This window comes from Centroberyx gerrardi, chromosome 7, assembly GCF_048128805.1.
Source record: "Centroberyx gerrardi isolate f3 chromosome 7, fCenGer3.hap1.cur.20231027, whole genome shotgun sequence".
Taxonomy (NCBI): domain Eukaryota; kingdom Metazoa; phylum Chordata; class Actinopteri; order Beryciformes; family Berycidae; genus Centroberyx; species Centroberyx gerrardi.
The window spans coordinates 6566031-6590277 of NC_136003.1; the positions used below are offsets into that span (position 1 = coordinate 6566031).

A 24247-nucleotide genomic window follows, 5' to 3' on the forward strand; every position below is an offset into this window, starting at 1 on the left:
GATTCCACAAAACCTTGGCTGCCAGATGCCGGTTTTAGACCGGAAAGTCAGGTTTTATAATTATTATTTATTAGCCTACATGTCCGGTTGGTAGTCCTGACCGGACAATGTAAATGCGCAGTCCGGTTTTGCAACATAATCATTTGGCACCGTAGCCAACATCGCCTATACAAACATTCTCAGCTCCCACTTCATGGCTTTGGCTCCATTATGTAGTAACAGGTATTTGATTCACATTACTGCTCACCTGCAGTTCCTCTACGGTCCATACTGCTACGTCTGCCCTTCCACACCTTTATGTAAAATAATGTATCTGTGTATTTTTTGGTCATTCTACTCTCTCCTTTCCGCTTTCCAGGCCTTGATGGTGCTGAAAGACGCACAGCTCTGTATTCAGGTTGCAATCCCAAAATGGGCTTTTTTAATTTTTGTTATTTTATTTTCTGTTTTACAAAGGAGAAAAGGAAAACCAAGTCCTTTGTAAATGTTGATGTTCCATTTTTGGATTTTGAAATGAAAATTAAATCATCATTCGTTTTCCATTTTTTATTTTCTGTTTCTGAAAAGAAAAATAGAATGACCATGCAGATGCCATCTCGTAGCGTACCGCGAGAGCTCGTGTTTTCATGTGAGTTTGGTGTGTTCAGTTTGGTTCAGTTGCAGTGACAACTAGTGTGTGATCCCTCATCTGGCGTAGTCGTTAAGTGTGTGATCCCCAGGGCCCAGTTGTTCAAAAAGTTTAATCTGGATCAGAATGATCCGGATTTGGAAATCCCATGTTTTGCTATCCAGGATCAGGTAATCCATTTTACTTTTGTGCCGGTTTTTCAAAGCAACATTGGATTGGATCACCCTGATCCAGATACGAACTTTTCAAGATTACCAAATCCGGATTACCAGTGCTCTAAATAGGACTACATATCACAATGTAGGCTATTAGCTATGTAAAGAACAACAGCTAGAATAGCCAGCATGGGGTCACCTTAAGTGTTGTTATTTGAAGAGACAGAAAACAGCACAATAAAACAATACAAACATCCCCTTCCATTTTCAATTTCTTTTAAACAGTCAGACCCCTCATCTGACCCACAACAAATAAATAAAAACAAATAAATATACATTATTCACAAATACATTGTGGATATTTTGAACATGAGTTTTAAATCATAAAAAGGCTAAATGTCCAATAGTTAACAAAATAAAGAACGTTCAGAGTTCTTCTTCATTTGTGGAGAGACCAGCTTTTTGAAGCCCTGCTTTTTAAGTCTGGCTTTGGTTTGCTGTAGTTGGGTAAGAGTGATTTGTTCCTCTGCCAGACGAATCTGTACTTCTGCTTTTTCAGTTTCTTGTTTAAGAAGTGACTTATAGGCATCATCATTTTTTATTTTTTTTACTGTACTGAAAGGTTTAATAGGTAGCCTAATGTCTACTTTATCTACTTTATCACTGTAACGGTTAAACAAATCAAGTGCAAAATATAAATAAATGTATATATACTACATGATACAAATGTATTATTTGACCAATTTTAAAGTTTTGTTACATTTTGTTCCTGAAATCCACCCTGAATCCACCCTTCTGCTGGGATCAGGATAATCCTGATTTTTTTGGATCAAAGGTATCCCAATCCTACTAAAAAGTTTGGAACAACACATACTGAAGGTTTGATCCAGATCAAAACCAAGATTGGATTACGTGATCTAATCCGATTTCAGAATCCTTTTTTTCTTTTGAACAACCCATTTTCAAGATTTGATCCAATCCGATAGCCGAAATCCGATCAGATTACTTTTGAACAACTGGGCCCAGTTTTTCAGTCGTCATAAAAAAATCTGCAGAAACCAGTCGGTTAGTGTATACGCCCAGTCTTTTCATAATCTGTTAGGATTTTAAAAGTTGTGTGGTGTATCCCCAGCCTAACAGAGCTGGGGATGGAGCGAAGGAGGGGCGCAGCGTAATGCTCCTTCCTTTCTTCAGCCCTCCCCCACTGCGGGTTACTGCGGGCTGTGTAGCCTAATAATACGGGAGACTAGGGCATGTTGTCACACATTTTACTCATTGGTGTATTTCTCAGCAGTGCCTCACTACCTATATTTTTCTAGCTAGATGGCATTTTTACATTTTGAATAATTTACCGGAAGCAAAAGTTATTACTGGTGAAATACCACTTGACAACTTACCCCACGTCAGGGCATGTTGTCACACATGACGGGGCATGTTGTCACATAGACAAGCTGCTGTGTTCCTGCACTCAATTCCATCTCCTTTGAAGTATAGTGTAATAACATGAGAAACTTCATCTCAGAAATCGACACCCACCACACACCAGGTAAAATAACCCCTTACCCATCCTGGGATGCACAGACAGACATAAATTCTGATACAATTTCTAACAGTATGATATATTAATGTACATTTAATCTGATGTTTTATGATGTAAAATGGCTTCTTAGTCACTTACAGAAAACAGTAATAACAGTAATCTGCCTCTAAAATAAGATATCACTTTCTTAATCCCTGTGGCTGTATATGAGGCTGGACCAGCAGTGAGGCCACTCGCTACACAAGCCAAAGGTTTGTGGGTTCAAGTACCAAAATCATATTTATTCTGAAAAAAATGAATGTGAAGATATTTCTAACCAAAAAAACAATTTGGATTTTAATTATTTGGATTCCTTTATAAGAAAAAAAATGAGAAGAAAAACTTTACTTTCAGGTATCAAAAACCAAAATTGTTCTTAGGTTTTGACTTGGACTGTTGTAAAGATATAGGTAACCTCTTATTAAGAGAGTAAACATGGTGTGTAATTGCGTAATTGGACTTTTGGCTCTAAAATATTTAGTTTCAGAAACAAAGCCACTGAGACGACTTCCCCATGTGACAACTTGCCCCGCTCTCCCCTAAGAAACTTAATTTATATAGCGCTTTAACAAAAAAAACCTTTCCAAAGAGCTTTACAAAACAACGAAATAAGATAAATGAACTATAACTGAAGGGATGAAAAAGAGGAAACAATGAGAAATATATACAGCCTATATAGGCTAGACCCCCATTTTTTAAGACTTCTTTAAGAATTAGGCTAGAGCAGTTTATTTTGTAGTTGCAGAGAAAACCCCAGAGGAAGAGGGAAGCCTATGAACAAAAACAGTCATTTTTATACATTCTGTAAGTGCATTTATGTCTTGTGAATGGAAACAATAATGAAAGTGAACCATTCCTCATTTTGCTGGGGAAACCCCTGGAAACCCGTCTTAAGGGAAACACTGGGCTTGTTGCACTTAAAGAAGCATTAAGTAATCTGTGACCTTTATTGCTCTATTGGCGACCAGTAGGAAACGCAACAGTGATAGAACACGTTTCCTCCTACACAATTCTCCCCCTCCCTCTGTGCTATGGGACAGTTAAAATGTTACTTTGCCCATATACATTTCCACATCATGCATGGTCGACTACCCGTCATGGAAATTTTTGACTTTTACACATCCCACACCTTCAATAGCCTATGCACTTTCCCCACTAAAGTCATACTTTTCCACATCGTCGTGGAAACGCAGACCAAACGCACGCCAAATGATCAACCATAGCCATATGCACCGTAGGTCTTTAAGTATTTTAATTTATATAGCCCACCATCACCATTAATAAAAGGCAATTTATCGCACGGTCCACAATTTACATTTAAATAAGTTTTAAAATGCAAATGATTGACAATGACACAGTAATAATAAGCATCTTGTGGAGTGTAAAATCAGTAAACATGGGTTATTAGATCATTTCAATACAGGAGTTTAACTACAATACCCATAGATCCATCAAAAAATACTCAAGCATCACATGTACAGAGTAAAAACAGCAGTTGTACCAGGTTACTAGGAAATTGATGATAAAAAAAAATAAACTCTCCCAAAAGCAAAACAACAAACAAGAAAAGTCAGAGTCTTAACCTGTAGCCCTAAAAACAAGGCAAATTCTGAAGCTGCTACTAAATGTTAGTGGCAATTTATATGGGGCTCATTTCCCAAAATGAAACGCCTAAAGCCACTTTTTTACTTTTCCTCATTCGGTCACATCTCATTTATTTTAGTGTCTTCATTTGAAAAAGATGCAGGTGCAGTCAGATAATATGGAGTGTCACAGTGGAGCAGATTGAGGCACAGGATTGGTTCGACTGGTGTCTATGATGTAGGCTAAAGCAAGATAAAATGCTGAATATTGAGAATTAAATGACATTTGCAGCACGTTAGGCATTTAACTGACACTCCTGTTCAGAGTACAACGGTAGAAGTGTTCGGAAAAGAAATAAGAGCTGAGGAGAGAGGTAGAAAAGGTTGTTATTGTGAGTCGCTGCAACTGTAGATATCGCTTTTTAATATCTTAAGAAACAAATCATAGCTTTGGCAGTCGGCAGTTTGGGAAATGAGCGGCTAAATGTTCAACCTGAGACAGGAACAGAAGCGGCGGTGAGATCTGAGGTTATGGAGATATTAAGCCAACAATTTCCTAACAGTCTCTCCACAAAGAGATACAATACAGTTAGAATATAGCGGTCATACATGAGCAGAGATGTAGTGGAGGGGAACCATTTTCATGATCTGAACATATTCCGACAAAAAGTCGTAGATGAGACTGACGCATGTTACATGAACATTTTGGTCTTTTTAGGAGACTATTTCAGAAATATGGTTTTTAATACGTATTGGTGGTTGTATGCCTTTTGTTTTACCACTACATCGCTGCACATGAGCATCTCTCCTGACGATGCTAACGGCGACGAACTGGCCGACAGCAGTACATTCTTATTAAACACACAGAGAAAAGACCGTTCAAGAGCCAGGGGCTACAAGTTTTCCTTAAGGAATTGCATTGATTTCAAATTTGCATTGAAGAAGTTGTACTGAATGAATACTTGAATCCGGCCACACACGTTTTTCCAAACTACACCGATTTAAAAGCTACGCATTTATGGGTATAATTATCATGCCCTCAGACTTTTAAAAACAGACAAAAATAGTTCCTGGTGTTTGCCGCTGCCCTTGCAAGTCTATTGTTCTATTGCTTTTAATACAATGTAGAGTGGAAATAGATGTGTGTACTGCAGGAGGAAAGGCTGAGTCAGCAGCGGACACTTCTCCCTCTCTCTCTCCTGCTCTATCACTTTCTCTCTCCAGGCTGCCCCTCCCCACGCTGCTATCCTCTTTCCCAGTCTGCAGAGTTTTCCGGGAAATCCCAATGCAAAACAGACCACTTAATTTCTATTCACGGTAGAAGAGCGTCCATCGGGTCTCGGGTTTATCCATGTATGACCTCGGAGGGTGAAGGAATGTCTCCCAGAGCAACAGGCGAAAGAGCTAAGATGGTTTTGATGATGTAAAGATACGGGCAATCCATTTTTCCACTTCACACCTGATTGCAGTGGCAGCGATTTCTTTAGTTTCTTGTTCAATAAATCATCCAAACAGTCCAACATCAAAGCAGTAACGTCTGTGTTCGCTAAACGCCTGAAATGTTAATGAGTGAATTCTGTTTTGCGATGGATTTTCCCTCTAATTGGTTGAGGTTGAATGATGACTCACTTACATAAATAAACTATGACAAAGCAACAAGACTGCATACCAAACAGCAGTAGTCCACATCAGGCCCGAGTTAAGTACACAGTGCAGTTCAGCCGTCCCAAACACTTACCATAGTAAAACAATTAGCTGAGCTGACATTCAAGAGTAAAAAAGAGCAGTAACGACAAACAATAATAATAATAAAAAACAGTTATTTCTTCTCTTCTTTTTCCTCCCACCCTCCCTTTCTTTCTTCCTTCCTACGCATAGCATATATAAAACTCCAGTGTTATATAGTGAGTATCGCCAGATCTGGGTCCAAATCTGAATTAGGAAAAAAGAATCCGAAATGATAGTTAAACTTTCAATTCAACTGCGATCACTTTCAATTTCAAGTCATTGCATTCAGATTCAAATTGTACCTGACAAATTAATTTATTTCTAAGCATGAGAGTAGTATTTAAAAAAAATATATAATTTATTTTATTTTCTCCCTTTTATTTAGCGATATCTTTTATTATTCTCCATAATCCTTTTAACCCTTTCTTCACTGTGTTGTATGCTGAATCCTATTTTGTATTCTTTCATCAATAAATAGTTGATGAAAAAAAACAAATGCATTATTTTAAATTCAACAGTTCAACATGAGTATGACAAATTCAAATTCATGCAACTGAAATACAATCTGTCCTGGCACTAATCTCTTTCCATAGTGCAGTCTTGCCTGGGTCAATGGTCATGCGGACCTCTGGGTCAGTTTGCTTTCCCTCTTTGCCTAAACTTCATCATTAGTGTGAACAAAAAACTGTCCTTAGATCAGACATTTGTGGGCCACTACACTCCTCCAAACCCTCCTGCACTCCAGAAGCAAACACTAAAAGATCAATAGGCTTTTGTGCAACAGGTAGTTCCAGCCAAGCAATCTGATTGGTCAAAGACACATTCCAAGCACGCTGATGGTTAGCTGTGCTTTAATGGTTAGTTGGTGTCGAAATAATATTCGAATTTGAAGAAATTGTTTGAATGCACATACATTGGTAACTGTTGTATAAAAGTCATAATACCCTTTAGGACGTGCTTTACTTGCTGCATCATCATCGTACCCATAATTACTGTAAAAAAACACCCTCTGTGGAATTAAAGATATTATTAAAAAGGCATTCGGTAGTTAATAATTGACCCAGGTTCTGGTAACTGGGATAAAAGTAAAAATGAAAATGAACCAGGGGGGAAAAAAAGAGATGGACAAACTGGATTCAAGCTCCCATTACTGTTCCCCCCGCTCCTAAAGTGGCCGTTCCCAAAGATCAGACTGGGATTTTCGTCATCTAGCTTTTCAACGTGTCGTCCCGTCAGATGCATCAAAATAAACGACAGCATCAAGAGGGCTTGTTTGGGTTTAGGGTTTGTAAATAACTCTTCCCCTTCATCTTTATTGAGATTTATCTCCTCCCCATCCATCATTCTTTCCTTCAGCTTTCCCCTCTTGAGCGATGACCTAAAAATGATACAAGCAGGCACTCCACCTTCTTCTAAACTGAACATAAAACTGTTCGGAATTGTTTGAAAGGGCTGAGTAGCACCGGAGCGTCCCGCCAGTGAAAACATTTCACACTGGTGTCTGCTTACGACTTGAAAAACTAACTTTGTCCCTTCAATTTCATTAAGATTTAGGGCCTCTTAACTCTTTCCCCACACTCTCAGTGACATTAGTCTCAATCTCTTTGACAGGCATGACATGTAACATGAAAAGCACCTCAGAAAATTAACAGTCCCTCAAAGCTAATAAACAAATGTCCCTGTGTTAATGGTAAATATCTGTCAAAACATATACGTTAATGCTAAACATATCTGTTAATATCAAACGTGTCTTTAAATGGGTGATGTGTGGATAAATGTAAATGTCCATATACTGTATATACACTGAGTTTACAAAGTATTAGAACCACCTGCTCTTTTCCATGAATTAGATTGCGATCCCTTATTGATTTCACTCATTAAAAAGGACGATACCGGTGTTTTTGCATGTTTTAGCCCATTTACTACACAGCATCACTACCAACCATTTTCCAAAGCATACCATACCGTTTCAGATTTTGGAATATTTACTCGATTTCCCTGTTAAAAATTCTCTGCTGCTCCAGCTAACATTTCCTGCCCGGGTTTAGAAGTCATTGACGTTTGAATTTAGTTCGTAAAACCTTTCTTTTTCTTCGAGACTTGCTTGAGGAATGGTGCATTTGTGTACTATCGAAATAAATTTCCTACTTGGTAGTTTGCCAAGTCGCCAAGTTTTTTAAAGCAAGAAGTCAAATCCACATCATTCTTTTCACAGTGCCCATGTTTGTTCATTGTTTGTCTTGTGGGTTTGAAACTAACCGACTAAACGACTTTGAAGTCCCGGATGTCGGAGCTTCCCACCAGCATGTGAACACATCAGAAGACCTGCAGGCTAACTTAAAAAAAACAATAAACTAGGGCGGGATGTTCATTGTGATGGATTACCTATCTCAAGCAAGTCTCTGCAAGTTGATTTTTGTACCGTATTGAAATGATTGGAAATTAATGGCTGCCTGGAAGGTAGGAAAAACGCATTCGGACATCTAAAAAAGTGTGGTATGCTTTGGAAAATGGTCGGTAGTAATGTCAAGTATACGTGACACTAGGATGGTCCTTTAAATCCATCTCAGTCAGGGTATAAGAATGCTTTTAAACCTCGAGACAGGTGAGTCATGGGTTGCGCAACTGAACATAATGGGTTCTTCATGTTTTGTACACTCAGCAATGCGTATGTGTTGAGATGTGTTTCTGTTTAAGGGGGGGGTGGGGGAGAGAGACATTCACCCGTGCTCAGAGGAGCTTCTTGGACTGAGGCTGGGCTGGACCTTTGGAGGAAGAGGAGGTGGAGGTTTTGGCTTCGGAGGAGAGGAGAGCCAAGATGTCCTGGAGAGCCCGGCTGATCTGAGCCCCGAACCTGTGGGAGTCCTGAGAGAGAGAGAGAGAGAGAGAGACGTGGCGGCGGTTGTGGGAGAAGAGACAAGAGCGTGGGGAGGAAAGAGAGGGATGAAGACGAGGGTGAGATGGAGATAAAGAGGCGATAAGAGTACGAGAGGAGGGACGGAGAGAGGAAGGGGAAACAGAGGAAAGGCAGGTAAGGTTATAGACAATACAATCAAAAACACATGAAGCCGTGACATATTGAATTCTCTAAAGGGAACTGAAAACAGACTACAAAGCAGCACTTCTTTGATAGACAAGAAAGTGAGAGTCAAACGCAATCCATCAGAAGTGAAACTCAATCTGAGACTTTGTTTGACATTTCTCTGTTCTGTGTGTTTCCTCCTGTCGCTTATGTGCTTCTGTGGTTAGAGAAGTGAGCTGGTATGAAAACCACACAAACCCTGTCCTGTCAAAACTAAGGTAATTATCAAAAGTAATGTTATTGCATAATGATTTGAATAATTTACTTACAGTCTCGTTGCAGGAGTGTTTGGAAGACACGTGAAAGTTGATCATATCTTCACCCACGATGATGTAGGAAACGCCATAACCATCATCTGCAACCTGACATGACCACAAAGATCAGATTAGATTAGTGTAAGCCTAATACAACAATGTGTGTGTGTGTATGAGTCTTCTACTTCTAAGTAAATACCATTCCCCCAGAGGAATTAACTATATACCATTTACATTGTGTTTGCAATCATAGCTAGTAAAGTAAAAGACAGATTACAATTCAACCTCTGCTGAAATGGGGCTTACAACCAAAAGTGTGTGTGCATGTGTGTGTGTGTGTGTGTTGCTCACAGGTCCGAACCCCCCGCCCAGCGATATGAACTCGGGGTGGTTCTTCAGGTCGAACAGCTCCATTTGCTGAACTGGAGTCTGACTGGTGGAGAGACGCCACGGCTCCGACAAAACCTGGAGAGAGAGAGGCATAGAGGGAGAGAGAGAGAGAGAGAGAGAGAAAGGGTGTTACGGAAAAATAAAGATAATGAGGCAGCGGATGAAGGCAGAGGGAGTTTTTTAATGCATCAATTCAACTCAATTTAACTTCAATAAATGTAATCTTATGGAAAATCTGAGTTGCAGACGGAATAAAACCAGATGCAAGGCTTGTGATACTTTTGTTACTGTTACTATTGGATACGAGTTACATCCTAGAATAGATATGAGCAGCTTACCTCTTTGAGGAAGGCGGAGTCCACCCCCAGGTATTTGGAGACCACATACAGGCAGAACAGGTGTCTGTCAATTCCAGCTCCCGTCATAGCCAGTCGGTAAAGGTTCTGGTGCTTCTCCGCGGCCAATCGGAAGAGCCGCCTGCATTGTTCCGCCCCCTGTCCAACCAAATCAAACTTACTCTATGACTTAAATAAAAAAACAAGGGTTCACTGGAAAGTGCTTCACAGAGGAATGCAGATGAAATAGCACAAGAGATTATAGAAATTAATTCAAGCATATGACTAGAAATAAAGCACAAATACAGACTGGTGGGTGAGTAACTAAGGCAGCCAATATAAACAGAAATGGAGATACGATAGTTTCACCTTTTGGCAATGCCACAGGAACTTGCCGCCAATTTACCATGCATGTGAATGAATACAGGAAAATGCGTTACGCCCTTTGAGCAATTCAAATTTCCTGAGGTGAAAGCTGAGGTCATACAACTGGTTTTCCAAGTGATTTAGAATGCAAAACCAGTGTGATAGCGGTCTTGGCATATCATTCTTGCAATATAAATCTGAATTTAAATGAACTGAGCTGAACTGAATACATCAAAGTGAACTAAGCTGAAATAAATGGATTGAAATTGATTGACTTGGCCTGAATCAGCTAAATTGAGCTTAATTGAAAGGAATCAGTAAAACATAAATGAGCTGAATAAACAGTATTGAAGTCAATTGTCTTGTCAGAATTGATTGAATTGAAGAATTACCCTGAGCCGAACTAGCTGAAATAAACTTCACCTTTAGTTTTAATTTAGTTTAATTGCACACTGGTAAAACATAGAGGAAAGTGATAAAAACACAGTGATAAAATGTGATTATGATGAGGGTTCTAAAAACCTTAAATAAAACAAAAGACTGAAAGAAACAAAACAATGAGAAAACAAATTCAAAATGGCCAGCAAAGATACATGGATTGAAAAACAGAATCTAAACTGATAACTGAAAAAACCAAAATGACCCGAGCTGCACTAAAATAACATGTTGAACTGAACTGACATGACTAGCTCAATTTCACTCATTTTATTTTTTGCAATGTTGAGCCCCTTGTGTTTTAGCCAAACGGTTGCACTGCGAGCCCAAAAGGCCTATATTTACCTCATTAGATACTGTCATTCTAGGGTAGAGGAAATTGTATTTTCTTCTTCTGTGGTGTGGCAACCGGAACAACGTAGGAGTTTTGGGCTCACAGTGCAACTGTGGGGGAAACTGTGTCTTTGATGGTCGTACAAGCTTCAATGGAGCTTCTACTGACATGGAGGCGAGTAGATGATGACAGAATTTTTATTTTTTTGGGCTGAACTGTTCCTCTAAAAAAGCGCAGTACCTCTCCGCTCTCCAGGGCCTTGACGAAATCGCAGCTCTCGTTGGAGCAGGACCGCACTGTCTCCGTCCGGCCCTCCCTGAACAGACGGGTCATGGACGCCTCGTAGGTCAGACAGAAGCCACCGCGATCCTGGAGGACAGGAGGAGGAGGAGGAAGGGAAGAGAAGGAGAGAGTCTGGTTAACGCTTCACCTCTCAGGCAAGTTCAGAGAGAACAGGAGGAGAGACGAGAGGAGGAGGGCGGATGACAGCATCTGCCGGGGACACACGGATGATTTTGGAGTCTATGTTCTCATCATTTAACAGCTAAGTAGACCCAAAACTTGCTGTATTCCTTTAACATGTGATGTGTGTGTCCCCTTTGTTCCTACCTAAGAGGGCATGAGTGACAGATTTAATACAACCGCTGGTCTTTCCAGTACATTCCACCCTGTTTACTCTCTCTATCTCAACCCAGTTTCCTAGATACACACACACACACACACACACACACACACACACACACAATCTGGGTTTGAGCCCGCTGGACTGAGCACATTCCTGAAGAGAAAGACAAAGTGTTTTTTCGTGGGTGGGGAAACATGGGAAACTGGCAGGTTTAGATAATGTCACTGCATTGATTTGGGGATTTGCCCACAGTTTCCATTATGCGAGGTGTAATGTGCTAACAATAGACCGATTGTAAGGGCAACAGGAAGTAGAAGGTTTCGGTTTCACTCTGTCGATGGCATTGGCATTGCCATTAGTAGGATTGATATTAGCGCTCAGGGAGCTGGTCTGCCAACAGACAGTGTACAACAGTAGTTATTGAAGAAGTCTCCATTTCCATACATTTATCCTGCAGAATCAGTTTCACCAGCCAAAATAATTAATATGCATTTCATAATATGTCACCCTACCGGTTTTCAATGATATTTTACTTATGTGTGAAACAAGAAAACCTTCACCCATTTATACAGTGGATCTGTTGTTCCTGTTTGGTGTCCTCACAGCTGCTGTGCGTCACCACATGGGAATATTGTTGTTTTGCTTTCGTTTGATTGGCTCACAGTCAGAGAGAGTGTACGGTGTACAACTGACTTTGTGAACGCCCAACACTGCGGTTTACTTCATTTGCTGTTTTTAAAGAGAGTACAAAGAGACTATTTGGCTGCCGTAATTGGTTGGTGTACAAGACAGTGTGCTGTGTTACGCAATTGGTAGCTTCAGCCAAGCAACCTGATTGGTCGAAGACGTGTTCTAACTCTTATGACAGTTCCCATAAACCTGTGTTTGGTGATATGTCAACACCGGTGATAACTAGGGAGCTAGGTAGCGATCTGTTGTCATGGCGTACAGCAAAATGATTTTCCGCAAATTCTTCTAAGATTAACTATCTATGAATGTTCACACCTTAGCTGTGACTTTTCACACTACTCCCACAATCCTCTCCTCCTATTCATAAAGAAGTGTATGTCATTTGCACGGATCTCCTTATTGCTTATGGTGTCTATACAGAACCTGTACCGTTTATTCTCATGTCTGGACAGTAGGGATGGGCATTTTAAGTAATTTCAATATTCGAGTACTCGCATTAAATTATTATAGAGTACTCAAGTACTCGCAAAAAAAACAAAACTAACGTAACAATATGGTCCGAAATTAACACCCAAGCGAAAATGCGGGTAGGGGTCCGTGTCCGACTGGAAACACACAAGCGGAACCAAAGTTTGGCTAACGCTAAACTTCATTTCGTAGGCTATAGGCCTGTAAGAATATCTATTACTATCTAATGCTTTCACATTTATGTAAATTGGCCAACAACGGACAACAAGTGCAATTTGAAATTCATTTATTGAACAACCAGGCTACCTTGTCGGCACTTTGCAGATCAGCCCTCAATTTCACCGCGCTTTCCTCATACATCTTCTCCACTCTCGTAGCTGTTGTTCGCCGCGATGGTAGCTTGTACTCCGGCTCAACAAACGCCATCAGCTCACGGAAGCCTTCTCCTTCCACAAAGCTTAACGGGAGCATATCTCTAGTTACCATTTTCGTGATGAGCTGGCTAATCTTCTCTGCCCTGGTGGCATCACAACCACAACGGCGTGTGCTAACACTGCTAGCAAATGAGGTGATGCGAGACTGCCTGTTATCTGTCTCCGCTGTTTTCTCCTTGTGCATAATGCACAAATGGTTAATCATCAAACTAGTTGTTCTATGATACGCAAGTTTAACGTTACATAGCTTGCACTGCACATTCATTTCGTCTATTTTGTCGAAATACTTCCAAACATCACTCTTATGCCTGGTCGCCATTCTGCCTGTAACGTTAGATCCTGTAACAATGCATGCGCAGATCTATCATTTTTGCTAGCAGTCCCGTCCAAAAAATGTAAACTTTTAATATAGAACAGGGTCAATTTACGTTTATATTTATTATATACATATATGTTTTTTTTACAAAGCAAAAAAAAAAAAATGCGAGTACTCTATACGTTGAACCGTTGAACGAATACTGACGTTCATGCCCATCCCTACTGGACAGCACACATACATTGATTTCTGTTGTATTAAAGCCATAATACCCCGCAGCATGTTATTTACTGTGATGATCTTTGAATATTGTTAACAAGTGAATGTGATATATTGCCGACCACTGTTGTGTGAGATGTGTGGCATTTTTCTAAGCAAACTTCATTTCCAGAGTAAACAGTATTTTATCTTGGATCTTGTAAATGTTTAATCTCCACTTCCGCCTTTGCTCTTGTTTCCCTGTGTGTGTGTGTGTGTGTGTGTGTGTTTGTGTGTGTATGTTTGTGTATCTGTGTGCGTGTATGTGTATGCTGCCCAAGTGTTTGACCGCACGATTAATCGCCTATAACGTTAGTCATACATCGGTATTTTACACAAGTAAAAATCGTAGAATATTAGCATAAGACAATATTGAACCATTTCAGTTAACTTCCACTGTAGTTGAAAATAGTCAAAATGTTGTGAAAGTTCACTAAAATAATTTGTTCCTTGAATCAATGACACCAATATTTTTGATTAATAATCATAATGCCATTTTAGCCATAATCCTGCAGCCCTACTATGTGTGCATGTGTGGATACATTGGAAAAGTGGAGTTTTGTTACGCAAATGTTATATATTTGTGTAACTAAGACTCCAGTGTGCGCTATGTATGTGTGTGTGTGTCTGTCTTACCCTGTAGTATGCCAGCTGTAAGCTGATCTGTATGAATGCGTCGGGGCTGATGCGTAGCTTCTTGATCCGTCCTTTTCCAAACTCCCTGAAGGGGAACACGTGGCAGTCCACATCGTCTGCCAGCGCCTGGGCAACAGCCAGGGAGCTGGACACCTGAGCTTGGACCTGACAGAGAGAGACAGCGAGGACCAGTTAGAACAATTGGAACCAAGGTGATTAACAAGCTAAATTGCGCTTTTACTGGCGTTACATTTGCCTTAAGGAACGATCATATCTACAGTTTGTTTAGTTGTCCCAAACCATAGAGGAAAAGTTGGAGTAGGAACTTGAATGCCATTGTTCTCAGCTAGCCAAACAAACCAAACTAAACTGCTCCAAACATGTGTGAAAATGCCCTCGGTGTGTGTTGGGTCTGGGTACTACTGCAGCGTTCTCACACTCCATCTAGACTTTGCTCCCTTCTAGGCCTCCAGATCTGATGCAAGCTGATGAGGTAATCATGCAAGCTGATGCAAGTTGTGTGCTGTACTCCACATATCAGGCAAACAATCTGGCAGCCGGAAACAAAATGGTCACACACACACACCCACCCACACACACAGACTCTGTGCTCTGCTTCCTCTATGTCTAATCTGCCAGACAAATTTACGACTCACTGGTGTAACTAGGGATGGGCATGAGTACTCGAGTACTCGATTTGGACGTCAGTATTCGTTCAACGGTTCAACATATAGAGTACTCGCATTTTTTTTTTTGCTTTGTAAAAAAAACCATATATGTAAATAATAAATAAATGTAAATTGACCCTGTTCTATATTAAAAGTTCACATTTTTTGGATGGGACTGCTAGCAAAAATGATAGATCTGCGCACGCATTGTTACAGGATCTAACATTACAGGCAGAATGGCGACCAGGCATAAGAGTGATGTTTGGAAGTATTTCGACAAAATAGACGAAATGAATGTGCAGTGCAAGCTATGTAACGTTAAACTTGCGTATCATAGAACAACTAGTTTGATGATTAACCATTTGTGCATTATGCACAAGGAGAAAACAGCGGAGACAGATAACAGGCAGTCTCGCATCACCTCATTTGCTAGCAGTGTTAGCACACGCCGTTGTGGTTGTGATGCCACCAGGGCAGAGAAGATTAGCCAGCTCATCACGAAAATGGTGACCGGAGATATGCTCCCGTTAAGCTTTGTGGAAGGAGAAGGCTTCCGCGAGCTGATGGCGTTTGTTGAGCCGGAGTACAAGCTACCATCGCGGCGAACAACAGCTACGAGAGTGGAGAAGATGTATGAGGAAAGCGCGGTGAAATTGAGGGCTGATCTGCAAAGTGCCGACAAGGTAGCCTGGTTGTTCAATAAAATAATTTCAAATTGCACTTGTTTTCCGTTGTTGGCCAATTTACATAAATGTGAAAGCATTAGATAGTAATAGATATTCTTACAGGCCTATAGCCTACGAAATTAACTGTTTAGCGTTAGCCAAACTTTGGTTCCGCTTGTGTGTTTCCAGTCGGACACGGACCCCTACCCGCATTTTCGCTTGGGTGTTAATTTCGGACCATATTCTTACGTACGTTTTTTTTTTTTTTTTGCGAGTACTCGGGTACTCTATAATAATTTAGTGCGAGTACTCGAATATTGAAATAACTTAAAATGGCCATCCCTAGGTGTAACATGCTTTGTCAAAGATTCATGTGATTCCCTATCATTCACAAAGCGAGCCACATTTTCAGATATGGGGGGGGGGGGGATAAATTATTATTATTAAAACCAGTGAATTCTCTACTTTTGAAGTACTAATGTTTAAGATTGTCTGTGTTGATAGTCCTGTTATGTGTGTTGTTATCTATCGTCCTCCCAAGCCACAAGGCAGTTTCCTGTCAGAATTTTCTGATTTGGTGTCTTCCACTGTGCTTAAGCATGATAAAGTTATTATTTTAGGTGATTTTAACATTCATGTAGATGACCCCTCAAACAGTTTTTCAACAGCGTTTTTAAACCTCACAGAGTCTCTAAATCTGGTACAACATGTTTCAGGTCCTACTCATGAGCGTGGCCATACCCTAACTTAGTTTTCACTACTGGCATACATTTGAACACCATTATTATTGAGGATGTTTTTGTCTCTGACCATAAATGTATAATTTTTTATTCTATTTTCCATACTGCTGACACAAAACGCACACATCTTGTATGCTCTCGCTTTTTAAATGACCAGTCTGCTGCTAAATTTACATCTATATTCACAAGCTTAACTGAATGTATGGCTCAGTTCTGTCATCCAAACGATATGGTAAACTGTTTTAACAACATGTGTGTATCAACTCTAAATGCTGTTGCCCCTCTCAAAACTAGGCTAAAACCAGTCAGTTTAACTCCCTGGATAAGTGATGTCATTCGCAGCCAAAAAAGGGAATGTAGAAGGGCAGAGCGAAGATGGAAGTCCTCCAAACTCCATGTTCACTATTTACTGATGAAAGACCTTCTGTCTTCCTATAATCAAAATATTAAAGCTGCCAGAATTGCATATTTTTTGTTGTTGTTAATTTCTGCAAATCAGCACAATCCCAGGTTTTTATTCAACAAAATTGACAGCCTTGTGAATCCTGCTCCTGCTGTTGTCTCTGCCTCGTCCTCTGAGGACTGTGAGAAGTTTCTATTTTATTTTGTCAACAAGATTGAGGACATTAGATCGTCAATTACACCACCCAGTTTAATTGTCAATCGCCATCAAACTTGCCCAGTCTTTTATGCCAATTTCTCTGCAAGATCTCATGGACACTGTATCACACATGAAACTTTCATCAAGCCCTGTTGATATTTTACCCACTAGATTCCTCAAGGACATTATTGGAACTGTTGGTCCTTGTTTGCTCAATATTGTGAATAGCTCACTCTCTTTTGGCCATGTTCCTGATTATTTTAAACACGCCAGCATTCAGCCTCTGCTAAAAAACCCCAGTCTTGATCCCACTATACCAAGTAGTTATAGGCCCATCTACAAGCTACCATTTATTTCCAAAATTTTGGAGAAAGTGATCTCAAAGCAGCTCCTTGATGTGGTCGAAAGAAACAATATCTTTGAGAAGTTTCAGTCAGGTTTTCGTCAGCATCATAGCACCGAAACTGCCCTTCTCTCTGCCCTGTCACAAATGACATGCTGATGAGTGCTGATACTGGTCAGTGCTCTGTGCTGGTGTTACTTGACCTAAGTGCCGCTTTTGACACCATTGACCATGCTATTCTAATAAACAGATTGAGGCAATGTGCTGGTGTCTCTGGGACGGCCCTAAACTGGTTTACATCCTACCTTTGCAACAGGAAATTGACAGTGTCTATTGGTAACTTCACATCATCAGTGTCTGAAATGACATGTGGGGTGCCTCAGGGCTCAATTCTTGGGCCAATATTGTTTTCCATTTATATGATACCTTTGGGACAAATTATCCGCCAGCATGACATTGCTTTTCACTTTTACGCGGATGACACACAATTGTATCTGTCAATTAATCCCAATGATTTCAGTAGGCTGACCATCTTACGTGATTGTTTGGCTGATATCAAGGATTGGATGGCTCACAATTTTCTCCAGCTAAATTCAGATAAAACTGAAGTTCTTATTATTGGTCCTGAATGCTTTTCTAAACAAATTCAGCAGTACCTAGGCTCTTTTACAAGCAATGTTAAGCCTGTGTCAAAAAATCTAGGGGTCATCTTCGACCCCAACTTAAATTTTGAACATCATGTCAAGAAACTGGTACAGTCATGCTTTTTTCAATTAAGGAACATTGCCAAAATCTGAACGGGTTATTAATGCCTTTGTGACATCACGTTTAGACTATTGCAATGCATTGTTTACCTGCCTGAATCAGTCTGCCTTGGGACGGCTCCAACTAGTTCAAAACTCTGCAGCAAGATTGTTGACCAAAACTAAGCGTACGTCACACATTACACCTGTCTTAGCCTCTTTACACTGGCTTCCAATAGAGTTCAGAATTAAGTTTAAAATTCTTCTAATTACATATAAGGCCTTGCATGACCAGGCACCTGAGTATATCATTGAGTTGCTTCATCCATACCAGACCACAAGGTCCCTTAGGTCTTCCAACCAAGGTCTCTTGGCTGTTCCAACATGCAGACTGAAGTCAAAAGGTGATAAAGCTTTTGCAGCAATGGCACCTAGACTGTGGAACAGTCTGCCTCCCATTGTAAGATTGTCTGAATCCGTTACTACTTTTAAATCACGTCTCAAGACACATTTTTATGGTTTGGCTTTTAACTGATTGTACTTCTGTGTTTCTGTCTGTTTCTATTTTCTCTGTAAAGCACTTTGTAAACTCAGTTTTTTGAAAAGTGCTATATAAATAAAGTTTATTATTATTATTATTATTATTATTATTATTATTATTCTTTTTAATTAAGTGAATTGAATTGGGAAATGTAATCTTCCTTTGATGGGAGTTTCTTTCAAACTGGACAAGTGGCCCTGTGGTTAGTGCTGCTGGCATGGAGTATTAAGTGACACGCACACACACACACACGCTCATCATGGTGACTTGGGAATTCTGCATGCATACTGTAAAGAGTTGGAAAGGGAAGTTCAGACTGCAGTACAAAGGAAATAGGCCTATTGTTCACCAGGATATTAAATCACCCACACATTAAACTGCGATGCGAGCCAAGTCCATTTCTTTTAATGCTGAACAAATTGAACTACTTCGATGTGCTCAATCATGTAGCTTTGACATCTTGACTCTTCTCATCCTTCATCTCACCCAGACATTACGTGCATGGCTTATTTTTACCAAAACAAATACAACCACAGTGGCACAGTGCAAACAAATGCCCATTACACTCCATGAGAGTATTTTATTAGTATTTACTATAACTGTGGGGGCAAACCACAGTCTGAACATCAGCCCAGACTGTGATTCATATTCTTCATATTCAGCTATTTCCTCATGTCCTGTTAACTGGAATGAAGACCAGTGACGATCACAAGTCACAAGCAAGTCTCAAGTCTTTACCTTCAAGTCTCAAGGAAGACCCAAGTCACTGTGTTTAGAATCAAGCAAGTCAAGTCGAGTCACTGCTAAACGTCAAGCAAGACAAGTCAAGTCATTGCTCAGGTCAAGCAAGTCACAAGTCAAGTCACCATGAAAGAAGTGCTTAAAACAAGAGAGAAAGGGGTACAATGGCGAGCCATGTCATGAGAAAACTGCACCTGTTAGTTAGTTAGTCTCTAGAACTAGGGATGGGTATGGTTAGGATTTTATTAACACCAATACCACTATTGATACTGCTTATCGATACCAATACTTACCAATACTCTTTTGAGTGCAAAATACATGTTGTTAAAAAAATTATCAGTACTACTTTTATATTAGTTTGGGCAAAAAATATTTAACAAAATAGTTTTGTTGCTAAAATGAAATAGATTGTTTTCTCAGACAAAACATGATGATGGGACCAATTGATATAGATACTGTAAATGTCTGGTAGTTGTTGATACTTGAGAAATTTCTGTTTCTGTTGGTCTTCACTAACTTAATGGGAATATGACTGTAATATAGTGTGTGTCCACCAATCACTAGTTATTGCTACCTTTGTGAGCTGCAGGTATGTTTTTCTTTTCAACCTCCTTCCTAAAAATATAGGCTGCTCTGGTTACATTAGGTTACACTACTGACATTTTAAAATCACTTATTACATTAAAACAGACATATATGATAGCATATAATATTGGTATGCTATTTCATCTCTAAGCATTTTGTCATTTTTCCTTTAATTAGGCCTTCCATTGACAGTTTTCAACATAGAGGATAGTGAGTGATGTTAAAACAGAGAGTTGACTGGGTTGACTATGTAACGCCCCATAGGCATGATTTTATTTTCACGGATTGATGATTGTGTTGTAAGGAAAAGATCACTCCCTAATTGTTCAACTGTTCATAGTTTTTTGTTTTTTTCTGTGTGTTTTTTTGAAAAATGTCAATAAAAAATAGAGAGTTGAAATGACTGATATTAGGTGTGGAGGGTGACTAGCATGTCTGGATGATCATGGCAGTTTTGAAATCTTTATCTAAGACTCTTTGAATGTTGAAATAGATTATTATACCCGCAACAGTTTCCCACTTTGTATTTATTATGCAGCACACCCAAGTACCTACTGTATAGGCAATTGTTGAAATTGCGCGAAAATGTAACATAGTATTCTATCTGATGATTACTATTTTCTGCTGTGGATTGTGTAGACTAATACATCCATTAATTTAGAACACTGAAATTTTAATCCTCATCAAAGAAAAATACCATCTTGTTTGCCTGATCTCGCAGGATTGCATTTGTCACACAGTTGATCAGAGAGAGGGAGAGACCATTCTGCTGTGGTTGAGTTACATTCACTTTGAACTAGTGAGGGACCGCGAACAGAATGATGAAGCTCTGTCTTGAAAAGCTGTCAATTCATAAGCTGTCTTGTCTGAATCAGAAACGGTCTGGTAATATAAGGCTCGAGAGAAAATCAGCGCAGGTATGGGAGAATCCTTTCAACATGCTTTCAGCTCGATCCTGTCTTGCATTGTTTTCTAGGTCCTGCTGGACACTGTCTTTTAAGCCTGGGTTGTGTGCACTGCACTAGAAGTCACCCAATCATGTTTCAAAAACAAAACGTAACTTCTCAATATCTAGAAAAATTTAAATATTTAATAAAAAAAAAAGTCAAGTCCTTTCGAGTCATCTGTCTCAAGTCTAAATCAAGTCTCAAGTCATGAATACCAAGTCAAAGTCAAGTCGAGTCTTTTATCAATGTTAGTCAAGCAAGTCTCAAGTCCTCAAATTTGTGACTCGAGTCTGACTTCCATCGTGCCGAGCTAAAGTTACAGGGAATGGATTTGTTTTGACCTGCCTGCCGCCAAAATCCCTAACTTGGCAGGAAGACAGGTTACCAAGACTCTGTCCAATATATACTGTAGTATTAATGGACGTGAATTTATCGCTCCACTGACGAATCCCCTCAGCTGGCTCTTTAATCTCTGAAGGAATGGCAGAAATGTTTCTTTTTGAGGTCTACTGAGTCACATGAATTTATATTATAGAGTACAGTTCAACTCACTGACATTCTCTAGTACTCAGGATCTGAATTAGGCCCAAGGCATCAAGAGGTTCCAGAGAAACCTTACTAGGCAGATCCGTTTATCGTCATCGTTGCCTTTATCCCCTCGAGACAGAAGAAACCTCGCGGGTGGGAACAGTTGCCAGTGTGATGATGCATTTCCCCTACATCCCAGCTCCCAAACACACACATGCACACACACACACAGTTGCCTGGCACTCGTATTGTACAGTTTAGGCCGGGATCACAGTTGTCAATCAGACTCATTCAGAAACAGGTGAGGAAATCCCCCTGATGCCCATGAAATGCCTAACAGACCTTCCTCTATTTGTCTAACTAGCCCACAGAGCTTCGGGCACCAAGTGTCCGTCAGGATACAATCTCTCAACAACATGTCACCTTGTCACATCCGTGTCTTATTTGGGTCGTCTTTGTTAGCTGGGACAGCAGTTCATTTCAAGCAAGGTTTGACACTAAACTCTGTATTTTAGAAACGGAAAACCAGTAGTTAAAGAATATAATTACACACGTCATGCACTTCAAAATGATCTGGGAAAAATGATGGGAAATGTAAACTAGACAGACAGCAGCACATAGGCTATTATTCTCCTTTCATAGTCTTCAAACGAATGCTTCAAAAGGTTTGCTACACATTTTCCTCCTTTGAGTGTGTCTTTGTTGTCGTGTGTTTCTGATACAGGACCGACCGGCTAGTCAGGCAAACTGCCAGATCTGAGCGAGAGTGCTGGGGAAAATCCCTGACTCTCCCCACAGCCCAGCGCACATCTTCTGGGTGCAAAGTCCCAAGCAGCTCCCTGCTGGAACCGGGGGGGACCGGGGGACTTTCGAGGTTGGAAAGCACCTCAGATTTCAGACCGCAGGAGGATGACAGTTTGGTTTGTTTGGTTAGTTACTTCAACGATTAATATTTACACTGACCGCGTTGAATTATGAGCATCCATGCACTGTAAAAAAACAAATATCTATCACAACAAAATATTGTATCTAGTGTATCTAGTATCTAACCCTTAAATCTTGTTTTTCTCAAAGCAAGTGAAGAACAAGCGATCTGCTTTATTTCAAATTATTGCAACTTGTTTTAGGTTTTGGATTTGATGACATGCAGTCTAAAAATATCAATTTTAAGAAGTCCTTTAATCCAGTATAAGAATAAATAAGTCAAATTATCTAATCCCATTGACAGATTTTTCTTAAACAAGTGAAAAATATCTACCAAAGGGGTGAGGTAATTTGCCTTGTTTCCAGAGCAAATCAGCTTATCATATTCTTGATACTATTTTGCCTTGTTTCAAGCCACTGACACTTGAATGACAGTAAACAACATGTTATGATGGACTTTTTAAATGCATATTATTCCATATTCCAGGAACCCGGAAATGGCTTTTACCGTTTTGGCCCATTTGCTTTTTTGTAATGATGGTGATAGACAACTGTTACACCTTTGTACACATACCCACACACATTAACACACACTTTCGTAAAAAAATAAAATAAATGAACACTTATACCCACATGCAAAACAAAAACACACGCACAAATACACACAAGTGAGCATGCACACACACCTACACACCCTCCATCAGGTCGACATGGGGTTTTTGGACTTTGGTCATTCATCAATGGTTAGCCAGGAAAATTGAGATGGAATGTTCAGTATGATACAGGTATTGTTTCATTGGGTGATTTCTTTGTACTCATCATCGTTTCTGTTTAACTGGTTAGAGGAAACAAATCAGCATGCTTTTGCCCACTCACTTTGACTGCCCTTCCTCTACTCCCACACATTCTATTTCTTTTCTTTCTTTCTTTCTCACTGTACAGTATCCTCTGTCTCGACCTCCCTTCATCTCTCACCACTCTTCCCCATGCTTCCCATGCCAGAAGAAACAGCGACATCCTCTTTGCGGCAAGAAGCAAAGGTCTCTGTGAAATGTGGTCTCAAGTTTGAGAAACACGAGCACTATCACCTGCGTTGACTGTTTTGTGTGCAAGCAGGGTTACGCTTTGGCATTTCGTTACCGATAAGGCGATATCATCTCCCTACCTCGTGCTCCCTCTCTTTCATCTCTCCAGCCTTCTTTAATTCCTCCTCTCTTTAATCATCCCTTGATTTCTCTTAGTCAAGCTGTTGTTTACCTACACTCATTTCAGGTTGCCAAAAGTACTTGGACAGATAAGATTTCCTCAGAGGGAAATTGGGTCCCTAGAACATGGTTTAAAATCAGTAAGCTACCTAGAAAGTTAACATTTCACTGTGCTGTTTACAAGTGCAGAACTTACTGTATAAAGAAACTTCTTCAAGGCTTTAAGTTGGTGTACATTGCCTCAGAGAGTTTATTTTAATTTATGATGACCTAAGATAGAAGAATTCTACGATGTTTCAAATAAGTGCTCTGCTCTATCCACCACCAGATGTTTATTTCATGTATAGTAGGCCCTGGCACTTGGCACTCTCTCTAAGTACTGTGTAACTTTGTAAGCTGCACATTTATCTCTGCAAAAATACAACCAGGGCAAATTCGATGATTCGATTGTGATTTTGATTCTGAGGTTTTTACAGTGTTTTTACAGGGGAAGGTGGGTTAATCTAAACATTACCGGAGTCTGTAATTTTGGTCCCATCTGAGTCTGCCATTTTTCAAGATCAGACCCAAAATTTTGACTTTTCTTCGCTCTTGCAACCATGTGACATTGGTGATGCCAATAAGCCGGCTTCAAGCCAGCTTTTTTCATCTGCGTGCAAGGGGCTTTCGTCTCATTGACACTCCACCCCCTGCCTTTTCCCCTCATTTCCTACATTAACA

At 40.0% G+C, this 24247-nt stretch overlaps 1 protein-coding gene across 1 annotated transcript in view; it reads right to left on the bottom strand.

The window, feature by feature from the left end:
- Positions 1 to 8170: 8170 nt before the first annotated feature.
- cpt1a2b (carnitine palmitoyltransferase 1A2b) overlaps positions 8171 to 24247 on the bottom strand; it is a 59998-nt gene continuing 43921 nt past the window's right edge. Inside the window, exons 14-19 of the mRNA XM_071903461.1 lie at positions 14297 to 14461; positions 11110 to 11238; positions 9738 to 9893; positions 9361 to 9474; positions 9025 to 9117; positions 8171 to 8538 (exon numbers count right to left, since the gene is read on the bottom strand). Of these exons, the coding sequence (XP_071759562.1) occupies positions 8404 to 8538; positions 9025 to 9117; positions 9361 to 9474; positions 9738 to 9893; positions 11110 to 11238; positions 14297 to 14461 (792 nt within the window). The 3' untranslated portion in view covers positions 8171 to 8403. The remainder of the gene's footprint in view (positions 8539 to 9024; positions 9118 to 9360; positions 9475 to 9737; positions 9894 to 11109; positions 11239 to 14296; positions 14462 to 24247) is intronic.